Source organism: Hemiscyllium ocellatum, chromosome 12 (genome assembly GCF_020745735.1).
Source record: "Hemiscyllium ocellatum isolate sHemOce1 chromosome 12, sHemOce1.pat.X.cur, whole genome shotgun sequence".
Taxonomy (NCBI): domain Eukaryota; kingdom Metazoa; phylum Chordata; class Chondrichthyes; order Orectolobiformes; family Hemiscylliidae; genus Hemiscyllium; species Hemiscyllium ocellatum.
The window spans coordinates 93,842,049-93,854,775 of record NC_083412.1 but is presented as its reverse complement, the minus strand read 5'-3'; the positions used below and the strand labels follow the sequence as shown (position 1 = coordinate 93,854,775).

Here is a 12,727-nt window from a genome sequence, read left to right as displayed (position 1 = left end):
CAAATTAATCACAGTAAATTGCAAAATTTTAGTTTCAATAATTCTGTCAACTTTCTGGACAATAGCTGTAAATTGTTGTAAAGACTTTAATCAGTCATGAATGCCCTTCGCAGAAGGGACTTTACCACTTTTGCCCCATTGGCATACAGTATCCCAGTCTCACCCTGAGTGGCTCTCCAAGAAACTGGAGATGGTCAGCCACATCCAGGGGAAGAAATTGTGGGGATCCCCATCACTGCCAAGACTAACACGGCACAGAAGAGAATGCCCGTATTACCACCAGCCTTGCCAATATTACCCCGTGTTCTAAAGAAAATAGGTTAAAAGTTGGTATAACAATGTTCTGTCATAGTGAAGATGCAGAAGAAGAAATAGCGTCGATAGTGTAATTAAGACTATGCATGCAAAGAGTCAAGGGAAATAATGGTCATTGTACTCTGGTAAAGATGTAGCGCAGAGTATGTAAATCCTGAAAAGGGCAGAAGGAATTAATGTTCATAAGTTTGACATATGGCAGTATAAACTGTCCAGCTGTGAAAGTGATGCCTGAGGGCAGGAACATTTCTAAAGACAAACTCCATAATGTTGAGGGAAAATTATGGTACAAAACCAAATTTCTAAATGGCAGGCAAAACATCAGGGCAGGTTTGGAAGTCTTCCTTACTATGTCCAAGAGTACAGTGGAAGCAGGAATATCTGTAAATAATGCCATTGTCATAGCTAAAATGTTGCTGAACTTAACAAATGCAGAGTACCTCCTCAAAAAGGCTGAATTAGCCAAGTTAATGCTTATTTTTCCTCCCTCCCTCCTGGCATCAAGACAAGATCAGGGTTTGATGAAATCGAAAGAGAACATTACAGCAAGAGAGAAGGGAAACGGTGGTGTGTGGTAATATCACTGGACTAGTAATTGAGAAGCCCAGGCTATTGCACTGTGGAAATGGATTAGAGTCCACCACACAAATGATGATATCTTGATCAATTAAAAATCATAAAAAAGCTGAAAAGGAATTGAAAAGTTAGCCTAATGGCATGAAAGAAAATTCTGGTTCACTAATAACCTTTCGGGAAAGAAGTCTGCAGTCCTTATCTGGTCTGCCTCCAGAGTGACAGTGATGTGGGTCTTAACTGCCCTCTGTATTAGGGCAATTAGGGATGAGCTTTTTTTTAAAACCTGTCAAAATGTGTATATCTCCAACAATACTCATGACAGTCATGAGCACAAGCCAGGCTGTTTAATTGGCCTCCCATCCACATCCTTTAACAATTGTTCCCTTCACTACAAATGCACAATGTCAGCAGTGTATACTGTCTACAGAATGCACTGCAGCAACTCTCCAAGATTTCTTTGACAAAATCTTCCATAATCTGCAAGCTCTACCCCTTGGAAGGGCAAAGGTAGCAAATGGATGGAAGCATCACCACCTGCAAAATCCCATCCAATGCACTCACTATAACAACATTGGGAGTATATCTACACTACCTGGGCTGTAGCATTTAAGAAGGCTTCCATCATCACCACCTTGAGGACAATTTAGGATGAGCAGTGTTGCTCTCACAGGAGTAGGCTATTCAGCCCCTTGAGCCTGTTCCTCCATTCAATGATATCATGACTGATCTGTGGTCTAACTGTCTATATTAAACTCTGTATGGGCCTTGTGTTTGCTCAACAAATATTTATTTGTCTCTGATTTAAAATTACTAACAGATCCAGCATTCACTGATGTTTGTGGAAGAGAGTTCCAAACCTCTACACACCCTTTGTAGAAATGCTTCCTAACATTTCTCCTGAACGGTCTGGCCCTAGTTCTCAGACTATGCCCCCTATTTCTATAATCCCCAACCAGTGAAAGTAGTTTATCTTTATCTGCCCTGTCTTTTCCTGTTACTATCTTGAAGACTTTGATTAGATCATAGAACAGTATTGGAACAGGCCCTTTGGCCCACCATGTCAGTTACTACCACGATGTCATTCTAAACTAATCTCATCTGCCTGCACATAGTCTCTATCCCTCTATTCCTGCCTGTTCATGCATCCATCTAAATGCTTCTTCAACTTTGCTAACTTACCTGCTTCTACCACCTGCCCTGGCAGTGTGTTACAGTCCTCTGTGTGAAAATTTTCCCTGCTCATCTCCTTGAAATAATCTCCCCTTTCACCTTAAACCTATGCCCCCTTATAACTGACATTTCCATCCTGGGAAAAATGTCTCTGCAACTATCCACGCTATCCATGCCTCTCATAATTTATATCCTTTTATCATGTAGCCCCTCAACCTCCCACACTTCAACGAAATCAATCCAAGTTTTTTAACCTCTCCTTATAGTTAGTACACTCCAATCCAGGCAATGTCCTGGTAAACCTGTTTTGCACCCTCTCCAAAGCCTCCACATCTTTCTGAAAGTGTGGCGACCAGAACTGGACATGCTACTTCAAACATGGTCCAGCTACAGGTCCTCTCCAGCTGCAACATAACTTGCCAACTTCTATACAATGTCCCAACCGATGTATGCCGCCCTTACCACCTTATCCATATGTGTTGCCACTTTTAGGGAGCTGTGGACACCAAGAACCCTCTGTTTATTGATGCTCCTAACAGTCCTTCCATTTAGTGCAAGCCTTCCTCTTGCACTTGCCCTTCCAAAACGTATCGCTTCACACTTGTCCGGATGTAACTCCATCTGCCATTTCTCCACCCAACTTTCTAACTGATCAATATCCTGCTGTATCCTTCGATAACCTTCCTCACTATCCACAATTCTAACAACTTTCATGGTGTCTACAAACTTACTGATCAGAACGCCTACAGTTTCACCCAAATCATATTTATCTTTTTTCTTTTTGTCTAACCTTTTAAAGTTTCTTGTCATTCAAAGTCCCTGAATCTTGCCATTATTATCACCTATAACCTTCTAAATTTAAGAGAAAACTGACCTGCCTTTGTATAATCTCTTTTCATAATTTAATCCCTGAAGTGTAATTTTGGAAACCTATGTTGTACTCCATCTGTAGAAATAAATCCTAAGTAAAGTATGATGCTCAGATAAGCTCGCAGTGCTCCAAATGGGACCTAGCCAGGGTTTTGTATAACTTGCAGCATACCTTCTGTATCCTTCTACTTTAGTCCTCCCGAAATCAGGACCAGCATTCCATTGGCTTTCTTGACTATCTTCTGCACCTATTTGTGATATTTTAAAGATCTATGCTCCTAAACGCCTAAGTCGTTTTGGATGTCCACTGTATTTAATTTCATACCATCTAGCAAATATTACTGTTTGGTCCAAAATGGATTACCTCACACTTGCTTTCTTTGAACTCCAACTTTGCCCATTCGCCTGTAAATATTCCCTTGAAATTTTATGCTGTCTTCCATACTGTCTACAATGTTGCCTAACTTTGTCATCAGCAAATCTTTATCTTTGACTTTCTGTGCCATTGTCCAAGTTGCTAATAAATAATAATAGACCTAACTGTGGAGCATCATTGCTCACAACATGCCAATTTGCACATATACTGAATATGCCTACTTTCTTTTGTCTGTCACTCAACCAGTTTCTCATCCATTACAGTAATTTTCCTTCAATTCCATGGACTTCTACCTTACTTAACAGTCTGTTATGTGGGACTTTATCAAATGCCTTCTGGAAATCCATACAACAACATCATAGACATTTCCCTGTCCACCCCTTCAAAAATGCAGTGAGGTTTGTCAGAGATGACCTACCTATTATGAATTCACGGCTCTCCCTGGCTAACTGAAAAATTCAAGGTGTTCAGTTATTCTATGCCAGCAATTTCCCCGCCATATGTTAGGTTCAATGGTCTGTAATTTTCTCGTTTTCCTTTTTTCTCCCTTCTTTAAAAAAAAATTGCGTGACATGCAATAAATCCATTCCAGAGGGACAACTCTTGTATCCAGGGAACTCTGGAAAATTATAGTTAGGACATACCTATCGCATTCCCAGTGCCCCTCCCCCAAGTCCCTCCTGCCTACCTTTTATCTTAGCCTGCTTGGCATACCCTCCTCATTCCTGATGAAGGGCTTATGCCTGAAACATTGATTCTTCTGCTCCTTGGATGCTGCCTGACCTGCTGCGCTTTTCCAGCAACACATTTTTCAGCTATAGTTAGGACATGTTCAATGTGCTCCCCTATTTCCTTTTTCCACTCTCTGACAGAAGCTATCAGATCCCAGGGATTTGTCCATCCCTAATTCCATTCATTTTCTCATCACTGGTGTTTTACTTATTTCCAATGAAACAATTAGAAAAGCTCGATGAGGATGGCGAATAAATAAATGTGTTTGGAAAGCTCAAAGAGTACTGGAGGAATAACCAGCCTGGCTGATTGTGTGAAGCAATTAAATGTAACTCTTTTGGATTTCTCCACTATGAGACAGTTAGCTCATGACCTCTCCCATTGGTGCTATTGTTTTAATATTGTATTTATTTCTGTGCTGTTCATTTAAGGATAGAAAATCCAAAGCCAGAAAACCCTGACAGTGAGCAGTAGGTTTCCTGGGATGTGAAGAAACAAATAAATATTTGAGATGTGAAGTACGTGGTACAGCCCCTCAGGCCTGCTCCACCATCCAGTATGATCAGAACTGACCTGATTTTGGCCTCAGCTTCACTTTCTTGCCTATTCCCAATAACTGTTGACTCCCCGAATACAGCAAGCTGTTTACTGACTTGAGTTGAGGCATTAGTTTGAACACAAGCATGTTCTGCTGGGTGCCAGAACATCTACCTTTAGCCAGGTGGTGATGGAGTGGCACTTGTGATTTAATTTTGTTTTGGGAAGGAGGTTGATGCAGGGAATGGAACACTTGGAGTTGGAGAGATGTACAGTGAGCAAACAGACTCTTTGGTCCGACTCGTCCATACCGACCAGATATCCTAAATTAATTTAGTCCCATTTGCCATAATTTGGCCCCTTAGCCCTCTAAACCTTATCTATTTATATATCCATCCAGATGCCTTTTAAATGTTGTCATTGTTCCAGCCTCCTCCTTTTCCTTTGGCAGCTCATTTCATACACACACCACCCTCTGCCTATAAAAGCTGTCCCTCAGATCTCTTAAACCTATACCCTCTAGTTTTGGACTCCCTATCTGGGGAAGAAAGACCTTGTGTACTCACCCTATCCATGCCCCTCACGATTTCATAAACCTCTATGAGGTCGCTCCTCAGCTTCCGACCCTCCAGGGAAAATAGCCCCACCTTATTCAGTCTATCCCTGTAGCTTACTTGAATTCAAACTTCAGACAATCCAGCCGTGGTTCCACGTCGATGCTGATTTTGTAGGTTTACATTGGCAGTTGACATCAGGCCTAATAGTGACCCTGTTATATGCTTATTTCTTACACATGCATGTTATGTGATGATAACATTGGGCTTGAATGTAATACTCTGTTCAAGTAGCCTGTGAACAATCAATGTTAAGAAAGAACAGCAAACGTCTGTAGAATTTCCTGAACAAATGGGTGAAGCGAACAATTTTATTGGTGACATCTGTTGGTGATGTTTTGTGTTTTGCCTGTGAGATGTAGTCAGTCACGGACGCTTAGAGCATCCCTTATAACTACATCTGCAGTAAGTGCACCTAACTTCAGCTGTTCACCGAACAAATGGACACGGTTGAGTGGCAGTTGGAGACACTAAGACATATGAGTGGCGGAGAGCATCGTAGATAGAAGTTATCCAAGTGTGTTTGCACCCAAGGTACAGGAAGATAGATAGGTGACCGCTAAGTGGAGCAGGTAGTCAGTACAGGAATCCCTTCCAGCTGTCTCCCTCTCAAACAAGTAACAGCAGCACCCAGGGCAGTGACACCACAGCTGGCCCTGCTGCACAGAGAGAAAAGACAAAGGGTAAAGCTAAATTACTTGGAGATTTGATAGTCAGAGGCACAGGTAGGCACTTCTGTGGCTGTGAGAGAGACTCCAGGATGGTTTGTTGCCTTGCTGGTGCCGGGGTCTTTGATGTCTCTGAGTGGAGTATGGGGCAAACAGAAGAGTAAACAGACAGAAGTCACTGTCCACGTTGGCACAAATGACATGGGTAGGAAGAGTGCCAAGCTCCTGCGATGACGTATCAGGGAGTTAGGCAGTAAATTAAAAAGCAGAACTTCAAGAGTAGTAACCTCAGGATTACTCCCTATGACATGTGCTACTGAGGCTAGGAATAGAGACACAGTGCAATTGAACACATGGACTAAAGAGCTGGTATGGGGGGGAAGGACTTCAGGTGTGTGGATCATTGGAATGTCTTCCAGGGAAGGTTGGACCTGTACAAGAAGGATGGGTTGCACCTCAACAGGAGAGGCACCAATATCCTGGCAGAGAGATTTGATAGTTCCACTCGGGAGGATTTAAGCTAGTGTGGCAGATCGTGGGAAGCAGAGCAGCAAGCCAGTAAATATTGAAACTGGGGAAACAGTATGTGGATAGTCCAACAAGGGAGAGGGCCATACTGGACCTGGTATTGGGAAACAAGCCAGCTAGGTGATCCATGTTTCAATGGGGATCATTTTGGGAATAGTGACTGTAATTCTGTACATTTTCTGATATTTATGGATAAGGACAGAGTGGACCTCTGAAGAAGGAATTAAATTAGGGGAAGGCCAACTCTAACCAAGTGAGGCAAGAATTGGAGAATGTGGATTGTGAACGGCTGTTTGAGGATAAATTCACATCTGATATTGGGAGTCTTTTAAAGACCAGTTGATTAGAGTGCAGGGCTGGCATGTTCCTGTGAAAATGAAGGACAGGAATAGCAGGATTCAGGAACCTTGGATGACAAGGGAAATTATCAGCTGAGTCAAAAAAAGGAAGCATGCCTGAGGTCTATGGAACTAAAAAAGCAAAGTCCTTGAAGAATATAAAGGAAGTAGGAAGGAGCTCAACCAGGGAGTTAGGAGGTTTAAAAAGGGCTATGACATGTCCGTGGGCAGCAGGGTTAAGGAGAACCCTAAGGCATTTTATACATACATTAGGAGCAAGAAAATAGCTATGGAAAAAAATAAGGCCATTTAAGAATAAAAGTGGGAGGTTATGTGTGGAGCCAGAGGAGATGGGCGAGATCCCTAATGAAGACTTTACATCTGTATTTCCCAAAGAGAGGGGCATAAAGAATGTTGAGGTTAGGAAAAGGTATGTGAACACTCTCAAGCAGGTCAACTTGATGAAGGAGGAAATGTCGGGTTTCTTGAAGTACATTAATGTAGATACCGATCCCAACCCAGGACCAGATGGGATCTATTCCCGGATACTGTTGGAGGCAACAGAGGAAATAGCTGGAACCTTAACAGGTATCTTTGCCTTCTCTTTGGCCTCAGGTGAGGTTCCAGAGGACTGGAGAATGTTGTTTCTTTGTTTAAGAAGGGAAACAGAAATAATCCAGATAATTAAAGGCCAGACAGTGGTGGAGAAGATACTGAGAGATGGGAATTATTCATATTTGGAAGCTTGTTAGTGATAAGCAGCATTGATTTGTGTGGGGAACGTCATGTCTTACCAACTTGATTGAGTTTTGTTGAGGAAATGACAAGAATGATTGGTGAGGGAAGGGTAGTATATGTTGTCTACATTGACTTCAGTAGAACATTTGATAAGATGTCTCATGGCAGGCTGGTACAGAAGATAGAGTCTCATGGGATCTGAAATCAGCTGGCCAATAGAAATCAACTGGCTTGGTCATAGAAGTCAGAGAGTAGTGGTGGAAGGATGCTTTTTTGGAATGGAGATCACAACTAGTGGTGTACAGCAGGGATCACAGTGTTGGGACCTTTGTAATATTTTGTAAGTAATCTGGAGGAAAATGTAAATGGTCTGATCAGTACATTTGCAGATGATACAAAAATTAGTAGAGTTGTAGATAGTGAAGAAGATTTGCAAAGGATACGGCAGGAAACAGATAGCAGATTTGGGTAGATTCAGTTTAATCCAGACAAATACGAGATGATGCATTTTTGGAAGATCAAATTCAGTTGCAAAATATACAATAAATGGCAGAATCCTTAGGAACATCAGCATATATAGAGGAATCTGGGCATACAGGTTCACAGATCCCTGAAAATGGCAACACAGTTGGATAAGGTGGTCAAGAAGGCATACAGAATGCTTTCTTACATTGATCTGGGCATTGAATATAAAAGTTGGCAAGATATGTTACAGCTGTATAAAGCTTTAGTTTGACACATTTGGAATATTGCATGCAGTTCTAGTTGCCATGCTACCAGAACGACGTGGATGCTTTGAAGAGGGTGCAGAGAAGGTTTACCAGGAGCTTGCCTGGTATGGAAGGTTTCAGGTATGTGGAGATGTTGGATAATCCCAGATTGTTTTCACTGGAAAGACAGAGGCCTGATGGACGTCCACAAAATTATGAGAGGCACAGATAGGGTGAACAGTCAGGGGCGTTTTTCCACGGTGGAAAGGTTAACTATAAGAGGGCAGAGGTTTAAGGTGAGAGAGGGGGTAAGTTAAGGGGAGAAGTGTGGGGAAAATGTTTCACACAGATTGTGAGTATCTGGAATGTATCTGGATGGTGGAAACAGGCACATTAACAACGTTTAAGGCATATCTTGATAGACACATGAGCAGGAGGCAAACAGAGGAATGTAAAGAGTGTATGGGCAATAAGTAATGGACCTAAATAAGGATTTGCAATTTGCACTGGCTTACTGGCCTGAAGCTCCTGTTCCTGTGCTGTATTGTTCTTTGATTTTATTTTTGCTTAGCCATAACTCGTAGTATGTCCTGATTCATTTTTTCAGTAAGTCCTTCAAACTTATCGTTTCTTTAAATATTTCACAGGAGTTATTTGTGTTCCTTCAGTTCCCTCACCTGGTCCCTATTGGAGTGTCATGTTCAAGATGCCAGTCTCAATTTCTGGCTTTTATTTTTCAGATTTACAAGAGAGCATCGCCAGGCTTCACCGCACAATTGATCTGATGTACACTGACAAGACGATGATGCAGGTAAATCTTCAGAGCTGTGTGATTTTAACTGAGCTTCAGGCCATCTGCTGCTTGAAGAGTGGGCTGTGAAGGACAGAGCCAACTGGGTTGAGTTCCATTATTCTGCAGGTGGTTTTGAAACCGGCAGGGAAATGCCAAATGTGGGAACTCTGAAATAAAACTACTGGGCTGGCTTGTCAAACTGTCAAGGAGAAAATTTTGGCTGCATCTATTCATTAAAACTGATCTGCTGAAATATGAACTGAGTTTAACAGTGATGGTTTTTGAAATTTGTGTATGTCTTACTTTAAGGTGTCAATTTAAAATTGATTGTTACAATGGAGAGCAGATTTGACAAATTTGAATGCATTTTTGAAGCCTCAGCAACAGTTTATGGAATTTATGTATATTTATGTTCTTCACTGTAGTGAGCCTTTATTGACCTAATCTTGCCTTTGTGCTCTAGGTTCCTTACCGACTACATGCAGTCTTGGTGCACGAAGGGCAGGCTAATGCTGGGCATTACTGGGCCTACATCCATGATCACCACCAAGAGAGGTGGATGAAATACAACGACATAGCTGTTACCAAATCCTCCTGGGAGGAGCTAGAACGCGATTCCTTTGGAGGTTACAGAAACGCTAGTGCATATTGTTTAATGTACATAAACGACACGGAGCGATACTTAATAGAAGGTACTTGCATTAGTTCTGATCTCGTCTTTTACATGTATTGTGTGTAACACATGGAAGTCGTTTGACGTGGATTGTTACTTTTTATTTTGAGATGGCGTGATTTGAGAATCCTTGGCTTCTGTTATGTGTCTATTTCTGCTCAGAGGATCACGTAGAACAGAAGAAGGCACGTCAAATCAAAGTCATAATTAGCTCGTGGTCTACAGCACAGAAAGGGGCCCTTCAGCCCATCATGTCTGTACAAGTCAAAAGTAGCCACCTAACTATTCTAATCCTAGTTTCCAGCAATTGACCTATATCCTTACATGCCTTAGCATAGCAAGTATATATTTAAATACTACTTAAATGTTATAAGGGTATCTGCTTCTACACCTTTATAGGCAGTGAGTTCCAGATTCCCGTCGTGCTCTGGATAAGAGTCTTCCCTCACATCTTCCTTAAACCTCCTGCCCTCACCTTAAATCTATGCCCTCCGGTCATTAATCCCTCCATCAAGAAGAAAACTTTCTTCCTATCTATCCTGTCCATGCTCCTCTCCATTAGTCCAATTTCTCTGGTCTTTTCCTACAGCCTGACACCTGTATCTTTCTCAAGCATTTATCCAGTTCCCTTTTGAAACTCACTGTCGCCATCAATCTCTGAGATCAAAATAAGTCATTGCATAAAAAGAGTTCTCCTCCTGTTGCCTCTGGCATTTCGCTAATCACCAGACAATATAAATTTAAGGTAATTGACTACCCGCGAGAACAACATTGCTATTAATATTAATTTCTTCCACCAGCTCTTCTGGAAAGATTAGAAAATAAAAGGGTTGAAGTCATGCAACAAATATACAATGGCCTAGCTAGGTCACACCAGGAATACAATGAGCAGTTCTGTACACCACACCTGAGGTAGGATATATTGGCCTAATGCCATAACTCCGTAAGACAGGAATAGAGATAGGCCATTTAGCCCATTGGGTTTGCTTTGCAATTCATTGAACTAATGATTGAGTTGATAATCCTCAACTCCACTTTGTTTTTTTCTCCCCCATAACCTTTGATTCCCTTACTGATAAAAAATGAGTCTATTTGAGCCTTAATGATCCAGCCTCAATAGCCCTCTGCAGGAAAGAATTCCATAACTGCCCTCTGAGGGAAGATTTTTTTTAAAATCATTCACAGGATGAGGATGCCACTGGCCAGGCCAGCATTTATTGTCCAACCCCAATTGCCCCAACAGGCAGTTTGAATCAGCCACATGGGCTGTGGGTCTGGAGTCACATGTAGGCCAGACCAGGTAAGGATGATAGCTTCCTTTCTTCCCTAAAAGCCATTAGAGAACCAGATGGTTCCGACACTCAACAATGGATTCATGGTCATCGTTAGATTCTTAATTCCACATTTGCCATGGGGATTTTGAACCCATGTCGCCAAGTCATTACCTTGGTCCCTGGATTAATAGTCAAGCTAGGCCATTGCCTCTCCTTTGGACGTTGATGACATGACTCTTGAGATGATGCCTATTGGTCCTAGATTTTCCTACAAAGGCAACAATCTTTCTACATTAACCCTGTCAGATCCCCCAAGAATGTTTCAATAAGCAATAACTTGACTGAGTTTTTTGAAGAAGGAACAAAGAGGATTGATGAGGGCAGAGTGGTAGACATGATCTATATAGATTTCAGTAAGACGTTCGACAAGGTTCCCCATGGGAGACTGTAAGCAAAGTTAGATCCCCCGGAATACAGGGAGAATTAGCCATTTGGATACAGAACAGGCTCAAAGGTAGAAGACAGAGGGTGGTGGTGGAAGGTTGTTTTTCAGACTAGAGGCCTGTGACCAGTGGAGTACCACAAGGATCGGGGCTGGGTCTACTACTTTTCATTATTTATATAAATGATTTGGATGTGAGCATAAGAGGTATAGTTAGTAAGTTTGCAGATGACACCAAAATTGGAGGTGTAGTGGACAGCGAAGAGGGTTAGCTCAGATTACAACAGGATCTTGACCAGATGGGCCAATGGGCTGAGGAATGGCAGATGGCAGTTTAATTGAGATAAATGCCGATGTGCTGCATTTTGGGAAAGCAAATCTTAGCAGGACTTACACACTTAATGGTAAGGTCTCAGGGAGTGTTGCTGAACAAAGAGACCTTGGGGTGCAGGTTCATAGCTCCTTGAAAGTGTCGTCGCAGGTAGATAGGATAGTGAAGAAGGCATTTGGTATGCTTTCCTTTATTGGTCACAGTATTGAGTAAGTTGTTGGGAGATCATGTTGTGGCTGTACAGGACATTGGTTAGCAACTTTTGGAATATTGTGTGCAATTTTGGTCTCCTTCCTATCAGAAGTTCATTGTGAAACTTGAAAGGGTTGAGAAAAGATTTACAATGTTGCCAGGGTTGGAGGATTTGAGCTATAGGGAGATGTTGAATAGGCTAGGGCTGTTTTCCCTGGAACTTCAGAGGTTGAGCTGTGACCTTATAGAGGTTTATAAAACCATGAGGGGCATAGATAGGGCAAATCTCCTGGGGTGTAGGAGCCCAGAACTAGAGGGCATAGGTTTAGGGTGAGAGGGGAAAGATATAAAGAGACCTAAGGACACCTTTTCCTGCAGAGGGTGGTACATTTGAGGAATGGGCTGCCAGAGGAAGTGGTGGAGGCTTGTACAATTACAGCATTTAAAAGGCATCTGGATGGATATGTGAATAGGAAGCGTTTGGACGGATATGGGCTGGGTGCTTGCAGATGGGACTAGATTGGATTGGGATATCTGGTCAGCATGGGCGAGTTGGACCGAAGGATCTGTTTCCATGCTGTACATCTCTGTGACTTTAAGGTCACCTCTCATTTGTCTGCACTTCAGTGAGTACAGGCCCAACTTATTCAACCCCTCTTCATAAGACAGTCCCTGCATACCTGGATTAAATCTAATGAACCTGCTCTGGATTGCCTCCAATATTAGTCAATATTGTCTTACATACGGAAGAGAGTGTATTGTAGACTTAGCAGAATAATTGATTAGATTAGATTCCCTACAGTGCGGAAACAGGCCCTTTGGCCCAACAAGTCCACACTGACACTCCGAA

At 42.2% G+C, this 12,727-nt stretch overlaps 1 protein-coding gene across 2 annotated transcripts in view; it reads left to right on the top strand.

The window, feature by feature from the left end:
* Positions 1 to 12,727, top strand: part of usp25 (ubiquitin specific peptidase 25) — a 201,810-nt gene that overhangs the window by 112,035 nt on the left and 77,048 nt on the right. For both annotated transcript variants that reach the window (XM_060833849.1, XM_060833848.1), the window contains exons 15-16: positions 8,913 to 8,983; positions 9,429 to 9,657. In XM_060833849.1, the coding sequence (XP_060689832.1) occupies positions 8,913 to 8,983; positions 9,429 to 9,657 (300 nt within the window). The remainder of the gene's footprint in view (positions 1 to 8,912; positions 8,984 to 9,428; positions 9,658 to 12,727) is intronic.